This window comes from Tachyglossus aculeatus, chromosome 5, assembly GCF_015852505.1.
Source record: "Tachyglossus aculeatus isolate mTacAcu1 chromosome 5, mTacAcu1.pri, whole genome shotgun sequence".
NCBI classification, from domain to species: Eukaryota; Metazoa; Chordata; class Mammalia; order Monotremata; family Tachyglossidae; genus Tachyglossus; species Tachyglossus aculeatus.
In genome coordinates, this window is record NC_052070.1 from 49877558 (window position 1) to 49899967 (window position 22410).

Consider the following 22410-nt stretch of genomic DNA (forward strand, 5'->3'; position numbering starts at 1 on the left):
GAGTAATAAATATGTACAAACATATATACATATATACATATATAGTCCCGTCAGGCAAATCGGGAAATCTAGAGGGAAATGGGAAATCCCCCTTCTAGACTGTGAGCCAGCTGTTGGGTAGGGACTGTCTCTATATGTTGCCAACTTGGACTTCCCAAGCGCTTAGTACAGTGCTCTGCACACAGTAAGTGCTCAATAAATACGACTGAATGAACGAATGGAGGGGGAGGAGCAAAAAAGAAGGATGAGGTGTATCCCACCTCCCTCGCAAGAGATCCCCAAGCTAAAAGCAAAGTTCTATTAAATACATTAAAAACGGGAAGCTATTAAGGAATGACTGAAGACCCCCAAACACGATGTAAAAGCAGATCAGAGAGGCTCAACAGATTCTCCGGTTCAGATTTTTCCTGAGAAAGACACTGAGGAGATTTCTAGACTGTGAGCCCACTGTTGGGTAGGGACTGTCTCTATATGTTGCCAACTTGTACTTCCCAAACGCTTAGTACAGTGCTCTGCACACAGTAAGCGCTCAATAAATACGATTGATTGATTTCCGAAACTAGATAGTTTTTCCAAGCAGTCAGGTCAGAGATAGAAGATCAAACTGTGGTCGACACAGAGGATGGTTCAGAGCAGACTGCTACAACTAAATGTGAACGGGTCACCAGGGCCGGATGGCACCCACCTACAAAGTGCGGAACGAACTTGGTAGTGAAACCGGGGAGCTCCTAGCCAGAGTGCATAGCTCACGGTGACTTCAGCCTCTGGGCTGGCAAGCCTGGTGGGGCTGGTGTAATTCTCGTTTATCTGGGGGCGGGGTGGGTTTAGGGGGTGTCTCACCTGCTGGGCCAACGAGAAGAGGTCCTGATGCAGCGCCAGCACGGCCCTGTAGAACGCCCCATCATGGGTGTCCCGGGGGATCATGCACGTGTACTCTTCCATACTGTCCCACTGACCTGTGCAGGCACACAGACACACGGTAGCCTTAGCTCTCTTTGAGGAAAAACCATTAATGTCTTCTGCTGCCCCTCTGATTCTGACTGGACCCACGACTTGGGCGAGGCCCAGAATTGGAACCTGAATATGCCTTGTCCCCAGAAAGGCACTCTCTAGAGGCACTTTAAAGCCCTCTCTAAAGAATGCCTTCTCCCCAAAATGCCACGGAGGGAAGTTCACTTTCCCCCTCCAATCCAGAGAGCCCCAGGATGCTGCCCTCAGAGGGCCCGTCTTCTAAAACGGGTAAAAAGACGGGGCTGCAAGCTCTGCCTTAGAAGCGTGGAACTCTCCGTGCCGAAGGATATATTCACATCCAAATCCCTTTTCCCAGCCTGGAGGAGTACTTCCCAGTTCAGGGCTAGAGGGAGGAATTACATTTTCCTCTTCACAGCCCAAACCAGGCATCCTGCCAACAGGGGACGGGATTAGAAAAATGGCTTTGCTTCAGTTTGGCTCTCTTTTTCCTCACTGGAGGAAAGAGTGAAATGTTTTAAGAGGCTCAATTACATCAACACAAAGAGCGGACTCAGCTGCTACCCAAGCAGTCCCATCTCAGGTGAAGCGGCTGATGGCTGAGGAGCATCAGCCCAGAAGAGTTATTGTCTTCCCCCAGGGCTGAGCGCACATCAAATTCTGGATGTCCAAGCCTCCCTCCCCTCCTAACCAAAAAGAGCTATCGGCTTCCTTAGCAGTCAACCCTAGGGCATCCCCTCTGACCAGGCATTCTTCCTGCCTTTAGCTTGTGCTCCTCAAATCTCCTGTTCGCCGACTCTCCCTGCTTCTGGGAAAAGGCACAGAGGGAAAATGGCTCTGCCAGAAGCGGTTTCATTTTGGAAAACGCCTTGGTGCTGATCAAAAGAAAAGTTCTGCAGCTTTTCTTTTCTTTTCTTTTCTTCAGATGAGGTAGGATGGAGGCAGTGGGTAGGCAGTCTTCCTCCGAGCAAAGAGAGGCAAAACATCTTACCTTTGGCCTACAGCACACTCATTTCTCCCTGCAAGAGCTGCTCCACAGCAGACACAGCTAATCCTCATTCCCCTGGAGGTGGTGTCGGAAACCAACAAGGAAAGCCCTGCTTCTGCTACAACAAAATCCCACCTTTACTCAATTCCCCAATCTACCAATTCATGGAAGGTCTAGGGCTTTGGTGACCTCTAGGCCGGGGGACGAGAGAGGAGAGAGAAAGAAAGAGACCTATCCTGAGGGGTTATAGCTGTTTCTATTCTTCTGGAGGCCTGATTTTTTTTTTAAAGATATTTGTTAAGCATTTACTATGTGCCAGACACTGCACTAAGCACTGGGGAAGATACAAGCTAATCAGGTAATAATAATAATGATGGTATTTGTTAAGCGCTTACTATGGGCCAAGCACTGTTCTAAGCGCTGGGGTAGATACAAGGTGATCAGGTTGTCCTACGTGGGGCTAACAGTCTTAATCCCCATTTTACAGATGAGGGAACTGAGGTCCAGAGAAGTTAAGCGACTTGCCCAAGGTCACAAGGCAGACAAGTGGAGGAGCCAGGATTAGAACCCATGCTCTCTGATTCCTAAGCCCACGCTCTTGCTACTAAGCCACACTGCTTCCAGGCTAAACACATGGACTGCTTACCGTCTGAATCCCCATTTCACATATGAGGTAACTGAGGCACAGAGAAGTGACTGGCTCAGGGTCGCACGGCGGTCAGGTTGCGGTGCCGGGATTAGAACCCAGGTCCTTCTGACTCCCAAGCCAGTGCTCTATCCAATAGGCCACCCTGCTTCTTTCATTCATTCATTCAATTGTATTTATTAAGTGCTTACTGTGTGCAGAGCACTGTACTAAGCGCTTGGAAAGTACAAGTTGGCAACACATAGAGATGGTCCCTACCCAACAGCGGGCTCACAGTCTAGAAGGAAAAAGTTGTCCCAGCTGGAAAACTTTTTTTTATGGCATCTATTAAGCACTTACTATATGCCAGGCACTGTACTAAGCCCTTGGGTAGATACAAACTACTAAGGTCAGACTCAGGCCCCCTTCCACACGGGGCTCACAGTAGGCTGTTCTAACCAGCGCTTAGAACAGTGCTTTGCACATAGTAAGTGCTTAACAAATGCCATCATTATTATTATTATTAATCCCCATTTTACAGATGAGGTAACTGAGGCCCAGAGAATAATAATAATAATGATGGTATTTGTTAAGCGCTTACTATGTGCAAAGCACTGTTTTAAGCGCTGGGGAGGTTACAAGGTGATCAGGTTGTCCCACAGGGGGCTCACAGTCTTCATCCCCATTTTACAGAGGAGGGAACTGAGGCTCAGAGAAGTTAAGTGACTTGCCCAAGGTCACACAGCTTACAATTGGCAGAGTCGGGATTTGAACCCACGACCTCTGACTCCAAAGCCCGGGCCCTTTCCACTGAGCCACGCTGCTTCTCCTGATTCTTCTTCTTCTGATTGCAGCCCTACTGAGAGCTCACCTCCTCCAGGAGGCCTTCCCAGACTGAGCCCCCTCCTTCCTCTCTCCCTCCTCCCCACCCCCCGCCTTACCTCCTTCCCCTCCCCACAGCACCTGTATATATGTTTGTACGTATTTATTACTGTATTTTACTTGTACATATTTATTCTATTTTGTTAATATGTTTTGTTTTGTTGTCTGTCTCCCCCTTCTAGCCTGTGAGCCCGCTGTTGGGTAGGGACCGTCTCTCTATGTTGCCAACTTGGACTTCCCAAGCGCTTAGTCCAGTGCTCTGCACACAGTAAGCGCTCAATAAATACGACTGACTGAATGAATGAATGAATGAATGAATGAACCCACCATGGCTTTCCCATCTGGTCCGGAACCTCGGCTTCCTTTCCTGCTTTCCCCACGGGTCCTCCCCACCGTCCCTGGAAAAGTTCACCTCACCTAATCCCCAGGCGGCAGCGGCGGCCATCCGGGCCATCTTGGCTTGGGTCTCGTCATTCACCAGGGTCCATTTTTCACAGCACTGTTGATGGAGCTGCCCCCTGGGCAAAGAGAAATGGCTGGGTTAGACGACAGAAGTCCTCTTTGGAGAACACCACCCTGCGACTGCTTCGTCGCTCGGGTGGGGCAAGCGGCCTCCACTCACTCATTCGTTCAATCGTATTTATTGAGCGCTTACTGTGTGCAGAGCACTGGACTAAGCGCTTGGGAAGTCCAAGCTGGCAACACAGAGAGACGGTCCCTAACCAACAGTGGGCTCACAGTCTAGACGGCAGACAGAGAGCAAAACAAAACGTATTAACAAAATAAAATAAATAGAATAGATATGTATTTTATTTTGTTCTCCAGAGGGGTTGCGGGAAAAGGGAACGGTGGATTTGGCCTTTGCAAAGACCCAGCTTCAAGGGCCTCTGCTAAGTGGCAGCACTTTCAAACTGTGGACTCCTTACAAAAAAAAAAAAAGGAAGAAAATATTGCCTTGATCATTTCTAGGGCCTCTGTGATCTTGACTTGGCTACGACTTCCTTGTCTGGGAGCGCATCAAGGGCAGACAGAGGTCATCATGCCTTTAAGTTCCTTACAGTGTCCTAAACACTGTAACAGCCCCCTGATTTTGAAGAGTTTTTTTTAAGTTTTCTCCTTTGCAAGCCAGCTGAGGAAGCCTGCTGAGGATGTATGTCTGAATTCATTCATTCATTCAATCATATTTATTGAGCACTTACTGTGTGCAGAGCACTGGACTAAGCGCTTGGGAAGTCCAAGTTGGCAACATATAGAGACGGTCCCTACCCAAAAGTGGGCTCACAGTCTAGAAGGGGGAGACAGAGAACAAAACAAAACATATTAACAAAATAAAATGAATAGATATGTATTTTATTTTGTTCTCCAGAGGGGCTGCCGGAAAACGGAACAGTGGATTGGGCCTTTGCAAAGACCCAACTTCAAGGGCCGCTGCTAAGTGGCAGCACTTTCAAACTGTGGACTCCTTACAAAAAAAAAAAGGAAGAAAATATTGTCTTGATCATTTCTAGGGCCTCTGTGATCTTGACTTGGCTACGACTTCCTTGGCTGGGAGCGCATCAAGGGCAGACAGAGGTCATCATGCCTTTAAGTTCCTTACAGTGTCCTAAACACTGTAACAGCCCCGCGATTTTGAAGAGGTTTTTTTTTAAGTTTTCTCCTTCGCAAGCCAGCTGAAGAAGCCTGCTGAGGATGTATGTCTGGATGTTCACTACCAGTTATCCTTCCAAGAGCTGGCTCATAACTTCTGCAAATAAGAGCATGGCACAAATTCTGGTTTGCTGCTGTCTAGGGAAAGGAAGTCACACCAGGAAATGGAAAAAATTCATACGCAATTAGGACACTGCAGATGTTAAATAGCTTCATCTACTGGGAACCAAAATCCTAAGGTTAAATAATAATAATAATAGTGGTATTTGTTAAGAGGTAACAATGTGAGAAGCACTGTTCTAAGTGCTGGGGGTAGATACAAGGTAATCAGGTTGGCCATAGTCCCTGTCCCAAATGGGACTCACAGTCTTAATCCCCATTTTACAGATGTGGGAACTGAGGCTCAGAGAAATGAAGTGAATTCCCTAAGGTCACACAGCAGACATATGGTGGATGTGGGATTAGAACCCAGGTTCTCTAGCTTCCAAAACTGGGCTCTTTGTACTAGGCCATGCTGCTTCCCCTGATAATAATCTGATAGGCAGGGTCCAACATGAAGAACTTTCAAGGGAAAGAGACCTACCATGCAACTACTTCTTGGGCACCTTCAATAGATTCTCTAAAATCCCATTCACTTCTATTCCATTTTGTTCAGAATGAGATAAAATAAAGCCAGGCTGAAGCCAAGACAGTGTGTTCGTATTCAAGGAAATCTTCAAGACTCCCCTACGGAATTCTTCACCAACTGTAGGGGCGAGGACTCCAGGGAGCCTCCATTGACCATGGTGGACCAGCTGATTAGACACCTTGTCCTTGGGTTTCTTAGTAATTAATCATTATGGTACTTGTTAAGCGCTTACTAGATGAGGTAACCGAGGCCCACAGAAGTGATGTGACTTGCCCAAAGTCACAAAGCAGACACATGGAGGAGGCGGAGGTCCTTCTGAATCCCAGGCTCGTGCTCTATCCACTAAACCACACTGCTTCTTCAGGCAGACTTCCAGCCCAGAATTCCTTGGCTCAGAAACCTTACACGTCTAGAGCACTCTGCCACCCCAAAGTGACCCAGGAATGCCTAATCATGGCCTAGTGGAAAGGGCATGAACCTGGGAGTTGGGAGACTCAGATTCTAGTACCGGCTCTGCCCCTGGATTGCTGTGTGACCTTGGGCAGGTCGTTAACCTCTCTGGGCCTCCATTTCCTCATCTAGGAAATGGTGAACATACCTCCCAGGGATGTTGTGAGGATAAAATGAGTTAGCTGCTGTGACAGTGCTTAGGAACAATAAAAGCGCTCTACAAAAAACATGGTATTATTTATGATTCCCATTCAACAAGGGCCTGGGATCAGCTAGGGTTGGGAACAGATGGATCCGTTATAGATCAGGCAAGGGCAACTTAACAGAAGGCTGGCCCACAAAAAGGAAATAAAAGACACCCCAGTGAGTAAGAAGGATCCATCTTCTCGGATGAGCTAATTGGGAACCTGGACGCTCCCAGACCCAGTTAGTTCATGAGGCAAATGGCCAATATGCCCTAGCAACCCACTCTGTTACTGCCCTGATCCACAGTGTGGCACACACCAACTTTCAAAGCTCTCTGCTATAAGGTCGACAGAAAAATCCAGGTCACACACACCAGGGTAGTGCTAAACCAAGACGAAAAAGTTATGGCCACTGGGGCGTGAAGGAATTGGCGCCAGTTTCCCACATCCTGGAGGATGAAGCTCAAGCCAAAAGTAGGCATCTCCGGTCAAAGAGGAGCTTCCATGACAGTCGGTGGGTTTCTTGAGGCATTTAGAACGGCCCATGGGCACGCTCTGGAAACATAGAGGGGTGAACTGTCTCGCTCGGGATTTTGCCACTTGGGCTATCTTTAAGAATAGGAAAAAAACCCTTTGCCTAGCAAGCTTTCAGAGTGTCCAGTCTAGAGGCAGGAGATAGGCCTAGATAACCCTAGAATCAGGTGGCTTTTCAAAGCAGAAATTCTTCTGATGATGGGCAGGGTCTGGCTAGTCCTTTCTTGTCTCCTTTGTCCGGCATACAATCTTTCTGTCTCTCCTCAGGCTTAAAGATCCTGGCATCAGGGCTAACAGCTGGTTCTTAGGCCTTCCCTGACTAATTTTGAATCTCCCCTGGTTTATATCCCCACTACTGCCCATTGGGCAATTCTGCACCACTTAAGTACACACAACTTTTTTTAGCACTTTGGTATATATTTTACATACTCTATTATTTGAGAAGTAGCGTGGCTAGGGGAAAGAGCATGGGACTCGAGTTTTAACCCTGGCTCTGCAACCCACCTGCTGTGTGACCTTGGGAAAGTTACTTCATTTATCTGTACCTCAGTTTCCTCTTCTGTAAAATGGGGATTCAAAATGTGTTCTCCCTTCTATTTAGAAATGTAAGCTCCCTGTAGGACAGGGACTGTGTCCGACTGGTTTATCTTGACTCAACCAGAGCAGCTGATACAGTGCTTGGCTAAGAGCATAATGCCACAGTTATTACTATCAATAAAAACAAACTCATGTACATATCCCCTTTTCCTTCTTCCTACGATCAGTAATTTAATTTAGTATCTGTTTCCCCCCACTAGACCGTAAGTTCCTTAAAAGCATGGATCATGTCTACTAATTCTACTGAACTCGCCTAAGGGCTTAGTACAGAGCTCTGCACACGAGAGACACTCAATAAATACTGCTGATTACTTATTTCTTCAGGGTGTCAAGTTCCACGGTTAAAGTTCTTTGGATATTACAAGGCATTCCCCCAGGAAGAGAAGTATTTCCTTCAGGAAGTGGTTTAACTTGAATTGTCGACTGGGTCTTTCTAATTTGAGCTAGAGTTGTGTCGGTGGTGGTGGTTGGGGGTGGGGAGAGGACAGAGGCTTTCTCCACAGACCTGTCAAAGGAAACGGAACAGTATTTTCGAAAACCCAAGGAGGGACTGAGTTCTGACTTGACTTAAAAGGAAAATGGAGAAGTTTTTTCATCAGAGCAAACCAAAGTTTCCCTTTTGCTGGAATGACATCTCACTGGTTCTACAGGAGATGAGCTGGGTGTATGGAGGCTGGCTTTGCCGAGAGCTGGATATGGGAGAGTCCCTCTTCTTGCTCTGAGGACCCAGGACAGATATGGGGAAAAGCTGCTCAGGAGGATCGATGTTGGCCTATGCCGCTGGGTCCCCAGAGGATCTCAAATCTGAGGAATCTCCTGTAAATAATTCTACTTATTTATACTGATGCTCTTGATGCCTGTCTACTTGTTTTGTTTTGTTGTCTGTCTCCCTGCTTCTAAATGCGAGCCCGTTGTTGGGTAGGGATTGTCTCTGTTGCTGAACTATACTCTCCAAGGGCATAGTACAGTGCTCTGCACACAGTAAGCACTCAACAAATACGACTAAATAAATGAATCTGTTCTTTCAAGACATGGGCCATGACAGAAACCATCATCCCAGAGGCCTGGTGACATAAAAACCTCCTCAAAAATCTCCAGTGGCTACCAATCAATCTGCGCATCAGGCAGAAACTCCTCACCCTGGGCTTCAAGGCTGTCCATCACCTCGCCCCCTCCCACCTCACCTCCCTTCTCTCCTTCTCCAGCCAAGCCCGCACCCTCCGCTCCTCTGCTGCTAATCTCCTCACTGTACCTCGTTCTTGCCTGTCCCGCCATCGACCCCCGGCCCACGTCCTCCCCCGGTCCTGGAATGCCCTCCCTCTGCCCATCCGCCGAGCTCGCTCTCTTCCTCCCTTCAAGGCCCTACTGAGAGCTCACCTCCTCCAGGAGGCCTTCCCAGACTGAGCCCCTTCCTTCCTCTCCCCCTCGTCCCCCCTCCATCCCCCCATCTTACCTCCTTCCCTTCCCCACAGCACCTGTATATATGTATATATGTTTGTACATATTTATTACTCTATTTATTTATTTATTTATTTTACTTGTACATATCTATTCTATTTTATTTTGTTAGTATGTTTGGTTTTGTTCTCTGTCTCCCCCTTTTAGACTGTGAGCCCACTGTTGGGTAGGGACTGTCTCTATATGTTGCCAATTTGTACTTCCCAAGCGCTTAGTACAGTGCTCTGCACGCAGTAAGTGCTCAATAAACACGGTTGATGATGATGATGATGATGAAAAGGGAAGGGAAGACTGGGACATGTCTGGATTTGTTCTGGCTGCAGGCAAAGCTCCACGGGGAAGGGCCTGTCTCTTACACTTAGTCTCCCGGGTGCACAGTAAGCACTGGGAAAGCTAGGACTCCTAGGCTCACTGATGGCTTCGGTTCCAAAGGCACTTGTTCAGCATGCCAAACAATCAGCACAGAAAATGCCAAACGAAAAAGAAAGTTACATTTATGGAACCGTCAGTTATTCCCCAAACAGAAATAGTCAATACACACTTCTGAGATTTAAATGCTTTTTCACACGGAGGGCTAACAGCTGAGTCTATCTCAAGGCTGAGTGCAGGAATTTAAAGATAGGGATATTTGATAAGTGGTTGCATCGATCTCTTCTCCCCTCAAAAGCCTTGGTTGGCTCCCCGTATCTCTTCACATCCCCGCAAAATTCCTCACAATCTGCTCCAAGGTTCTCTACTGGCTGGCCTCAGTCAATCAATCAGTGGCATTTATGAAGTGCTTGTGCGCAGAGCTCTGTATTAGGCCCCCAGCACAGTTGCTTCCTCTTTTCTCCCAGTACTCCCCTAAAACACCACCTCAAATCCCACCTCCTCCAACAACCACCCCCGATTAACAACATCGAGCTATAGCATCCCTTTAGCCGACTGACCTAATTAACTTGTACCTACTTAAAAAACTGCTTGACACAGGTAACACTTAACAAATGCCATTAAAACAAAAACCGCCCTCAATTAGGTAGTGATTTACACCATTCTTAGCCCTCATGTGCATATATATATGTCCTCCCATTTTATTTATTTTGACCCCTCTAGTTGCAATTATTTTTACGATTGTTTCTTCCCTTAGAGTTAAGCACATTGAGGCAAGGAACGTGTCACTGTTATTCTATATTTCCAAGCACTATTACAGTTCAGTACACTGAGTGTGCACTCCATAACTAACAGCTATTACTACTACTACTACTTGGCAGGGGGAAGGAGAAGAGAATATTGGGGATCAGAGGGACATCCCCTCTGGGAAAGCTAGGACTCCTAGGCTCACCGATGGCTTCGGTTCCAAAGGCACTCATTCAGCAGGCCAAACAATCAGCACAGAAAATGCCAAACAAAAAATGTAAGTGCAGAGACATCTGTACCGCTGCAGATTAAACAGTTTAAGAAATATTGTCCTAAAGCATTCCTGGATATTGCCGTGACTTCCTTCAGCAACCTGCCCTACGGAGGGGTCCAGACTAGCTCATTTCTCTCTCTTTTTTAATGATATATGTTAGGTGCTTACTATGTGCCAGGCACTGTAGTGACTGCTGGGATAGATACAAGATAATCAGGTTGGACACAGCCTGTGTGTCCCACATGGGGCTCACAGTCAATCTCCATTTTACAGACGAGGTAACTGAGGCACAAAGAAATTTGTTTTAAAACCTAAACTACATTCACAGTGCCTAAATTAACACAGTTGCAGAGAAAGGACATGGAAAAGTTAGCAAGCCAAATGGTTCCGATAAGGGGAAGAGAAGCAGGGTGGCTCAGTGGAAACAGCATGAGCTTTGGAGCCAGAGGTCATGGGTTCAAATCCCGGCACCGCCAATTGTCAGCTGTGTGACTTTGGCCAAGTCACTTCTCTGTGCCTCAGTTACCTCATCTGTAAAATGGGGATTAAGACTGTAAGTCCCCCATGGGGCAACCTGATCACCTTGTAACCTCCCCAGCACTTAGAACAGTGCTTTGCATATAGTAAGCGCTTAATAAATGCTATTATTATCATTACTACTACTGCCTTGCACTCTCCACCACCCCATTCAGGGGTTCCTGCTGCCTCATCAATCCAATCAATCAATGGTATTCATTGAGTGCTATGTGCAGAGCACTGTACAGAGAAGCAGCGTGGCAAGAGAAGCAGCGTGGCTCAGTGGAAAGAGCACGGGCTTTGGAGTCAGAGGTCATGGGTTCAAATCCCGACTCCGCCACGTCTGCTGTGTGACCTTGGGCAAGTCACTTAACTTCTCTGAGCCTCAATTACCTCATCTGTAAAATGGGGATTAAGACTGTGAACCCCACGTGGCAAAACTTGATCACCTTGTATCCCCCCCCAGCGCTTAGAACAGTGCTCTGCACATAGTAAGTGCTTAACAAACGCCATCATCATCATCATCATCGTCAAGTGCTTGGGGGACGACAATAGAATAAAGTTGGCAAATGTGACCTCTGTCCTCAAGGGACTTCCAAGAGAACCCAGAAGGGAAAAAGCTGACAATTGTTCCTCGAAAAGACAAGCATGTTGAGGGAAAGGGTCATTATCATCATCAATCGTATTTATTGAGCGCTTACTGTGTGCAGAGCACTGTACTAAGCGCTTGGGAAGTACAAGTTGGCAACATATAGTACAAGTTGGCAACATATAACATTTCAGAGCTGGGCCTCAGCAGGAGGAAACGAGTTCATTTCACTTTCATTATCATCCTCTCGAAACTTACCATTCTCCCAAGGCCTCAAGACAGCGCATTCGGCCCAGCATCAGTTCGGGGTCATCTTTGTTGGTATCCATTTTCTTATCGTAGGCCACCAAGGCATCTTCCCATTCATGCAGCTTCTCATACCAGGTGGCCTGGATCTCCTGCGGGTAAAGAAGGGCTAGTCACCCCTGTTTGAGCTGGGCGGAGTGAGTGCTCTTGATTTGAGGGGTGACTCTGGATCCTCTGCTCCCCACTGTGTTTCATAAAAGCCCACTGGAATCTTCCCTCCCGACTGACCTCTTGAAACAGATCTCCCGGGCCCATTCATTCAATCATATTTATTGAGCGCTTACTGTGTGCAGAGCACTGTACTAAGCGCTTGGGAAGTACAAGTTGGCAACACATAAGCTTACCGACATGCCCCGCCTGCTCACGCTGTTCTCTCCCCGATCTCAGCCCTCCCTCGATCCTAAGCCTTCCTAAAATTCCACCGCCTCCGATGCATCTTCCTTGACCATCAATCAATCAATCAACGGTACTTACTCATCATCATCATCAATCGTATTTATTGAGCGCTTACTATGTGCAGAGCACTGTACTAAGTGCTCGGGAAGTACAAATTGGCAACATATAGAGACAGTCCCTACCCAACAGTGGGCTCACAGTCTAAAAGGGGGAGACAGAGAACAAATCCAAACCATTAACAAAATAAATAGAATAGTAAATATGTACAAGTAAAACAAATAAATAAATAAATAGAGTAATAAATATGTACAAACATATATACATATATACAGGTGCTGTGGGGAAGGGAAGGAGGTAAGATGGGGGGGATGGAGAGGGGGACGAGGGGGAGAGGAAGGAAGGGGCTCAGTCTGGGAAGGCCTCCTGGAGGAGGTGAGCTCTCAGCAGGGCCTTGAAGGGAGGAAGAGAGCTAGCTTGGCGGATGGGCAGAGGGAGGGCATTCCAGGACTGGGGGAGGACGTGGGCCCGGGGGTCGATGGCAGGACAGGCGAGAACGAGGTACGGTGAGGAGATTAGCGGCAGAGGAGCGGAGGGTGTGGGCTGGGCTGTAGAAGGAGAGAAGGGAGGTGAGGTAGGAGGGGGTGAGGGGATGGACAGCCTTGAAGCCCAGGGTGAGGAGTTTCTGCCTGATGCGCAGATTGATTGGTAGCCACTGGAGATTTTTGAGTGCCTACTATGTGCTGAGTGCCGTACTAAGCACTTGGGAGAGACTAGTTACCAGAAAGCTGAAGCTCACCAATCCTTTAGTCACTTTCTTGCATTTATGTAATTGTCCGTGCGCACTCTCGGCACTCGGGTGTACGTTGGCCTCTTAGGCTGAAAGTTCTACTTGATTTATCTGGACTCCACGCTAAGGAGTATTTCTAAGTCTGCCTCCCCTCTGAAGAGTTTAAGCTGTCTGTGGGCAGGAACCAGGCCTGATGACTCTGGTGTACTTCCCAAGCTCTCAGTTCAGTGCACTGCACTCAGTAGGTGCCCAGTAAATCTGAGTACCACTACTACTACATCTTTGCTGCCATGGGAACAGACTCCAGAAACTCAGAAGTTATTTATTTGTCGCAGAAACAGAACATAGCATCTCTGAGCAAGGTCCGAAACACTGCCTATTTTATTTTGGGGCAATATTTATCCTCCTTCATGAAATGTCACACCATAGTTCAGATAGGTTGTTATCTGGGGGAAGGAAGAACCTCCTAACTAGATAATAATAATAATGTTGGCATTTATTAAGCGCTTATTATGTGCAAAGCACTGTTCTAAGTGCTGGGGTAGATACAAGGTAATCAGGTTGTCCCACGTGGGGCTCACAGTCTTAATCCCCATTTTACAGATGAGGTCACTGAGGCACAGCGAAGTCAAGTGACTTGCCCAAAGTCACACAGCTGGTCAGTGGCAGAGTCGGGATTAGAACCCACAACCTCTGACTCCCAAGCCTGGGCTGTTTCCACCATGCTAGATGTTCTCGTGATGAAGTCAGGGTCATGATCATGGCAGGGAGCTAAACTTTGCCAGATTGCCAGAATATTAGCTGCTTTCCCGATGTTATAATAATAATAATAATAATGGCCTTTATTAAGCACTTACTATGTGCATAGCACTGTTCTAAGCACTGGGAAGGTTACAAGGTGACCAGGGTATCCCACGTGGGGCTCACAGTCTTAATCCCCATTTTACAGATGAGGGAACTGAGGCACAGAGAAAAATAATAATAATAATGATGGCATTAGGCACTTACTATGTGCAAAGCACTGTTCTAAGCACTGGGGAGGTTACAAGGTGACCAGGTTATCTCACATGGGGCTCACAGTCTTAATCCCCATTTTACAGATGAGGGAATTGAGGCACAGAGAATAATAATAATAATAATGATGGCATTTATTAGCGCTTACTATGTGCAAAGCACTGTTCTAGGCGCTGAGGAGGTTACAAGGTGAACAGGTTGTCCCACGTGGGGCTCACAGTCATAATCCCCATTTTACAGATGAGGGAACTGAGGTCCAGAGAAGTGAAGTGACTAGCCCAAAGTCACACAGCTGACAATTGGCAGAGGCGGCATTTGAACCCATGACCTCTGACTCCAAAGCCCGGGCTCTTTCCACTGAGCCACGCTGCTTCTGGTCTCACCTCTAACCCCAGTGGGACACACCGTGGTTTGTCATACTGCAGGCTAGGGAAAGCATCAAAAACCTGGAGTTTCTGCTCCTGTGCTTAGTCACTCACTCCAACACCTTGAGTTCCTGGTGGAAATGGGAATTTTGAGGAAATAAAAATCTAACTCGGAGGTTTTTTTTACCTCCCTACCTTCCGGGCCTGGATTCTTCACTGATGTTTCCTCCTACTGGGCCCTGGACAGCCCAGATGGTGGCAGGGCCCTGGGGATGGATTCCATTTCAGCCTCCTGAGCTCTGGCTGGTCAGTGCCATGCTAATAATAATAATAATAATAATAATAATAATAATAATAATGGCATTTATTAAGCACTTACTATGTGCAAAGCACCGTTCTAAGCGCTGGGGAGGTTACAAGGTGATCAGGTTGTCCCACGGGGGGCTCACAGTCTTAATCCCCATTTTACAGATGAGGGAACTGGGGCACAGAGAAGTGAAGTGACTTGCCCAGAGTCACACAGCTGACAATTGGTGGAGCCGGGATTTGAACCCATGATCTCTGACTCCAAAGCCCGGGCTCTTTCCACTGAGCCACGCTGCTTCCCGCGAAGCAACCTAAGGTTGCTAACGCTCAAGGCCCTCCCCAGGAGTGAGTGAGGCCTCATGACCGGACCCTCAGCGCTTAGTACAGTGCTCTGCACACAGTAAGCGCTCAATAAATACGATTGATTGATTGACCCTGGCTGGTTCCCCAGAGGCACAACATCAGTTTGTGAGGCAGAGCTTTTTGACGGCCCTCTCTGCCTTCCTCAGATCCCATGAGTCTTCATTTCGGGCCCCTTGCTTTCCAAACTCAGTAGCCCGCCAGCCTGCTGCAGTCCATGGGTGTATTTAAAAAATAAAAAATATTTTTTTTTAAAAAAGATACTCTAGTCCAGAATCTGAATGATGCAACTGGGGCCTTGCATTCATTCATTCATTCAATCGTATTTATTGAGCGCTTACTGTGTGCAGAGCATCATCATCATCATCAATCATATTTATTGAGCATTTACTATGTGCAGAGCACTGTACTAAGCGCTTGGGAAGTACAAATTGGCAACATATACAGTCCCTACCCAGGCTTGCAGGCTTTTAGAGAAGCAGTGTGGCTCAGTGGAAAGAGAACGGGCTTTGGAGTCAGAGGTTAGAGGTTCTAATCCTGGCTCCGCCACGCCTGCTGTGTGACTTTGACCAAGTCACTTCTCTGTGCCTCAGTTCCTTCATCTGTAAAATGGGGATGAAGACTGTGAGCCCCCTCAGGGGACAACCTGATCACCTTGTAACTTGGAACAGTGCTTTGCATATAGTAAGCACTTAATGAATGCCATCATTGTTATTATTATTACTATTTTCAAAGAAGTTCAGGCTACAGAAGCTCTCTTTGGTTGCACTGCCTCCACATCAAGTAGGTCTCTGTTGAGGTCTTTTCCATTCCAGACCATCAGCAGCAGAGTGGTCTACTGAAAAGCTCAATCAATCAATCTTTAGCATTTATTGAGTGCTTCCTATGCAGAGCACCACGCTTAGCACAGTGCTCAGTACATAGAAAAACAGGACAACAGAAAAAGAGGGAAGGGAGTCAGGAGATGAAGACTCTATTTCCAGCTCTGTGGGCTCTTGAACAAGTCACTTGACTGCTTTATGCCTCAGTTTCCTCATCTGTAAAATGTGAATAAACTACCAGTTCTCCCTCTCTCAAATTGAGAGACGTGTGTGTGTTTATGCACGTATGTGGGACAAGGACTGAATCCCATCTTGTTATCCTTTATCTACCCCAGAGCTTATCACTAAACAAACACTATTATCATTATTTCTGTACTAGTAATATCAGCTTTAATCTGGATCAGTTTCAACTGAACCCAACGTATTCTTCCATGCTGCCAATTTCTTCCAATGTAATGGAATTGTAGCTAAAACAAGGATTGGCCAACTGAGGGGTGATGGGCACTCCAATTCATTCCCCGAGCTCTCCTCTACACTCTGCCAGGACACAGAAGGGAAGAAGAGCTGCAAGGAAAGAGCTAATTTGGAACACAAATAAGAAAACTGGCATTGTTTCCCTCAAAGCAGGGGACTGATTCCTACCTTAGGTTGATTCCTGCCTTTTAGACTGTGAGCCCACTGTTGGGTAGGGACTGTCTCTATATGTTGCCAACTTGTACTTCCCAAGCGCTTAGTACAGTGCTCTGCACACAGTAAGCGCTCAATAAATATGATTGATGATGATGATGATGATTGAATAAGAAGAGGGGACTCTTGACCAGATTATGCACATCTCTGCAGCTCTGAGTATATGGAGTTATTCCAGACTGAGCCCTCTCCTTCCTCTCCCCCTCCACCTTACCTCCTCCCTCCCTCCACAGCACCTGTATATACGTATATATAGCTGCAAGGAAAGAGCTAATTTGGAACACAAATAAGAAAACTGGCATTGTTTCCCTCAAAGCAGGGGACTGATTCCTACCTTAGGTTGAATAAGAAGAGGGGACTCTTGACCAGATTATGCACATCTCTGCAGCTCTGGGTATATGGAGTTATTCCAGACTGAGCCCTCTCCTTCCTCTCCCCCTCCGCCTTACCTCCTTCCCCTCCCCATAGCACCTGTATATACGTTTGTACGTATTTATTACTCTATTTATTTATTTTACTTGTACATATTTATTCTATTTATTTTATTTTGTTAATATGTTTTGTTTTGTTATCTGTCTCCCCCTTCTTGACTGTGAGCCCGCTGTTGGGTAGGGACCGTCCCTATATGTTGCCAACTTGTACTTCCCAAGCGCTTAGTACAGTGCTCTGCACACAGTAAGCGCTCAATCAATACGATTGAATGAATGAATGAATGCATTTGTACTTGAAAAAGTTGAGTGTCTTTTTGAGTATGTTTATGCATAGTTATTATTGATTATTATTATTATAGTACTTATTATATAGTATTATTTTATTATTATTATAGTAGACAGAACAGTGCTTGACTTATAATCAATAATAATAATAACTATATAATAACATAATATATTATAATAATAATACAATTATTATTATATTATATTATGTTATTATATAGTTATTATTATTATTATTATTGATTATAAGTCAAGCACTGTTCTAAGCTCTGGGGTAGAGACAAGATAATCCGGATGATGACAATTAATAATAATAATGGCATTTATTAAGCGCTTACTATGTGCAAAGCACTGTAATAACGCTAATAATAACGGTATTTGTTGAGTGCTTACTCCATGAAGCACTGTACTAAGCGCCGGGGTACACACAAGATAATCAGGTCCCACACAAGGTTCACAGTCTAAGTAATTCAGATAAGGCAGAAAGCCCAGAGAAGTGAAGCGACTTGCCCAAGGTCATTCAGCAGGTGAGTGGCAGAGCCAGAATTAGAACCCAGGTCCTCTGATTCCCAGGCACGTGCTCTTTCCACTAGGCCACGAAGCTCCTCATGGCGACTTGGGCTGGATATGGGATCAGCGGGGAGGACAGAGCTAGAGATCAGGACTAGGGGAGATATCGGGCTGTAGAAACCTTCGGTCTAAGCTGTGAATCATCCGAAAACATATCATGAAGGCAGCTGCAGAATTTATGCTGAGGAAACACGAGTTTTGCCAAGAAAAAATAGCGACGAGCTCTTGGTGAACTTGACAGACTTCAACTACCCAACTTGTACTTCCCAAGCGCTTAGTACAGTGCTCTGCACACAGTAAGCGCTCAATAAATATGATTGATTGATTGATTGATTTACAATTCAAACCACGGCCCATGGGGAATGAATTTAGAAGTACCTGTCTGCTCTGTAACCTTGGCCAAATCACTTCACTTCTCTGTGCCTGAGTTACCTCATCTTTAAAGTGGGGATTAAGACTGGGAGGCCGACGTGGACCTGGACTGTGTCCAACCTGATTAGCTTCAATAATAATAATAATGATGATGATGGTATTTGTTAAGTACTTACTATGTGCCAAGCACTGTTCTAAGCGCTAGGGGAGATACAAGGTGATCAGGTTGTCCCACGTGGGGCTCAAAGGCTTCACCCCCATTTTACAGATGAGGTAACTGAGGCCCAGGAAATTAAGTGACTTGTCCAAAGTCACACGGGGGACAAGCAACGGAGCCGGGATTAGAACCCACAAATTCCGTCTCCGAAGCCCGGGCTCCTGCCACTAAGCCATGCTGCTTCAATCTACTCCAGTGATTAGTAGAGTGCCTGGCACATAGTAAGTGCTTACCAAATACCATTTTTTTCTTTTAAAAAAGGCCACCTGTGGAATCCTAAGACTTGACAATTGATCGTTCCTTCATTTCTCCCCTCACAGTTGCTCTTCAGTGTCACTGGGATGTATGCAAACTATATCTACAGGCTTCATCTGGTATATCATCTGTACACCAGATGTCTTGCTGAAGAACACACTCCCCTCCCAAGACAGGGCTTTCCTAAATACACAAGCCAGAGTCCTTTGCTGCCTGCTGTCATGTGGAGAAGTGTTACAGATGATAAACTCTCAAGTTTCCTCCCAAAAAGTTCCAGATAGAACTCGCCACCTCTGAGGTCTGCTCAGGGCAGGTTTATCTGCCCCCAGTTCAAGCCCTGTCTGGTGTTTTCTGCATCTGCTACCGCGACATCCAGGTAGCTGATTAAACTGCGTGTTCAAGCTCAGGGACTGCTCTGGCTGGGAACAGACTCCTGACTAATCCTGGGAATAATAATGATAATTGTGGTAATCGTTAGGCACTTATCATGTGGCAAGCATCGTACTAAGTGCTGGGGGAGATACAAGAGAATCAGGTCCGACACAGGGTTAGGAGGCTAAGTAGGAGAGAGAACAGGTATTGAATCCCTAATTTGCAGATGAGGGGACTGAGGCATGAGAAGTGACTTGCCCAAGGTCATAGTCGACAAGCGGCGGAGCCAGGATTAGAACCCAGGTCCTCTGACTCCCAGTCCTGTGCTCTTTCCACTGGGCCACTCTGCTCCTTCCAGAGGAATTTCCCTTTGAAGTTAACCTCTGTTGTCTTCAGATTCTCCCTAACTCCAAAAGAGCTAACTATCCAGTTTTTTTAAGGCATTTGTTAAGCATTTACTATGTGTCCGGCACTGTACTAAATGCTTGACTGCATTCATTCATTCAATCGTATTTATTGAACGCTTACTGTGTGCAGCACACTATACTAAGCACTTTCTTTTTTTGATGGTATTTGTTAAGCGCTTACTATGAGCGAACCACTGTTCTAAGCACTTGGAAAGTATAACATGGCAATAAAGAGAGACAATCTCTGCCCACAACAGGCTTACAGTCTACAGGGCAGGGAACTAACCGCAGTTGACTGCATCAGTGCCTGAAGTGATGCTACAATGATTTCTCGCAATGGGCCCTTACAAAGAAATGGCAGCATTTGAAACCGGAAAAAACATCTGGAGCATGGGGAGGAATCTTTAAGAATAAAATGATACATCTAGTCCCCTAAATTTTCCTTTGCAGCAAGGTCATCATTCTTTACAAACAATCTCTCACTCACCCTCAGTAAACTGTGACATAGAGTGGAATCTAAATGACACCAGTGATTTGGGAGTTATTTCCAGTAGACGATCAGAGAGAATTTGAACTCGAACCCTCTGCCAGGAAAGCTCCATTTCGGTGATCAGATTCGGGAGGAGGATTTTAATTTGACCCAACTGACTGATGAGCAGTGAACAAATGGGTTAGCACTTGCCAATACCGGATAGACAACATTGTACCCTCCGCTTCCTTGAACTCCCACAGGTCCCCAAAACACGCACACGTGCCTCTCGAGTGCCCAAGCCAGTGTCCAGAGTTTTACAAATTACACACCCAAGATCCACAGTTTCCACTGAGAGGAAAAGATCTCAGACCCATAAACAATCCCCTCTCCCGTAACTACCCTGACTTAAGAGGTGCTGTTAACTCAATCTATTGTTTGTTTCAAGGAATCAAAGCAACTGGGAATGAAGGGGAATGAGTAAACCGTGTCGTGCCATGATAGGGGCACAGGCATTACACACTCCGTGAAATGGCACTACCTCACTGAGGCTGGGTGGCTTGCCAAAGGTCACCCGGGAAGTCAGGCCCGGGAATGAACCTGGAGAGCCTACCAGCTCCTGAGTCTAGTCTCCGGATGCGGCCGCTTTTCCAAGCCGCAAAAGGACTCACCAGCTCTCCGAAGTGCTTCATGGCATATTCCAGCACACCAGCAGCTGCTTCCGGTTGTTGTAGTTTATTATTAATACTGAGGAAACAGAAGAGAAAGTGGTTTGATTCAGTAAAGGCAGACACTGGGGGACACCGCGGACAGAAATGACACCAGTGATTCGGGAGTTATTTCCAGTAATAATAATAATGATGGCATTTATTAAGCGCTTACTATGTGCAAAGCACGGTTCTAAGCGCTGGGGAGGTCACAAGGTGATCAGGTTGTCCCACGGGGGGCTCACAGCCTTCATCCCCATTTGACAGATGAGGGAACTAAGGCCCAGAGAAGTGAAGTGACTTGCCCAATGTCACCCAGCTGACAAGTGGCGGAGCCCGGATTTGAACCCATGACCTCTGACTCCAAAGCCCGGGCTCTTTCCACTGAGCCACGCTGCTTCTGATGGTCAGTAGACGACCAGAGGGAATCTGAACTCTAACCCTCTGCCGGGAAAGCTCCATTTTGGTGATCTGATTCGGGAGGAGGATTTTAATTTGACCCATCTGACTGATGAGCAGTGAAAAAATGGGTTAGCACTTGCCAATACCAAACAGACAGACAACATTGTACCCTCTGCTTCCTTGAAGTCCCCAGGTCCCCCATACACACTCACATGCCTCTCAAGTGCCCAAGCCAGTGTCCAGAGTTTTACAAGTTACACACCCAAGATCCACAGTTTCCACTGAGAGGAAAAGATCTCGGACCCATAAACAATCCCCTCTCCTGTAACTACCCTGACTTAAGAGGTCCTGTTAATCTATCGTTTGTTTCAAGGAATCAAAGCAACAGAGAATAAAGGGGAATGAATAAACCGTGTAATGCCACGACATGGGTACAGGCATTACATACTCCGTGAAATGGCACTACCTCACTCTGAGGCTCTTTGGGTTGCGGCGGCCTGATAATCCCGATGACTTTTTTGGAGGAGAGGTCAAACCACATTGCAGAGTGGGAGCTGCAGTGATTTTGGGGGTTTTCCTCGCTCTTTCCCCTCTTTCAAATTCAGGCGCTTTCCCATCAGGGCTTCCTTCTATCATGGGTTACTCCTTAACAGAAGGGCTAACCTTTCTTTTTTCTTTTTAAATGGCACTTGGTAAGTGCTTACCATGTGCCAGGCACTGAAATAAGCGCTGGAGTGGATACAAGTAAATCTGGTTGGACAGAGTCCCTGTCCCCCGGGGGGCTCACAGTCTTAAGCCCCATTTGACAGATGAGGTAACTGAGAAGTGAAGTGATCGGCCCAAGGTCGCACAGCAGACAAGTGGCAGAGCTGGAATTAGAGGCACGGTCCTTCTAACTCCCAAGCCCATGCTCTATCAACTAGGCCACGCTGCTTCTCTAATTCAAAGAATTAGCATCCAAGAAAACCACCATTTGGGGTCTTTTCATTCCTGTTTGGGAAGTCTCAAATCTTGTCTGCGACTGGAGATGACCAAGGCTTGGAGGCCAGCTCAAAAAGGTGTGATGATGATGACGATATTTATTAAGCACTTACTATGTGCAAAGCACTGTTCTAAGCACTGGTGAGGTTACAAGGTGATCAGGTTGTCCCACATGGGGCTCACAGTCTTAATCCCCATTTTACAGTTGAGGTAACTGAGGCACAGAGAAGTTAAGTGACTTGCCCAAAGTCACACAGCCGACAATTGGTGAAGCCAGGATTTGAACCCATGACCTCTGACTCCAAAGCCCGTGGGAGCTGCCACCCCACCACCCTGAGGCAGAGGGCACCCATGTTAGCAACCAAAACCGGCTTGGAAAGCAAACCGGCTGCGGATTTGACAAACACCTTCTATTTCAAAGAAAATTTTGGTCAGGCCCAGT

At 46.6% G+C, this 22410-nt stretch overlaps 1 protein-coding gene across 1 annotated transcript in view; it reads right to left on the reverse strand.

Moving 5' to 3' along the window:
• Nucleotides 1-22410, reverse strand: part of MTOR (mechanistic target of rapamycin kinase) — a 174929-nt gene that overhangs the window by 44320 nt on the left and 108199 nt on the right. The window contains exons 28-31 of the mRNA XM_038746139.1: nt 20550-20625; nt 11717-11856; nt 3882-3982; nt 841-956 (exon numbers count right to left, since the gene is read on the reverse strand). Of these exons, the coding sequence (XP_038602067.1) occupies nt 841-956; nt 3882-3982; nt 11717-11856; nt 20550-20625 (433 nt within the window). The remainder of the gene's footprint in view (nt 1-840; nt 957-3881; nt 3983-11716; nt 11857-20549; nt 20626-22410) is intronic.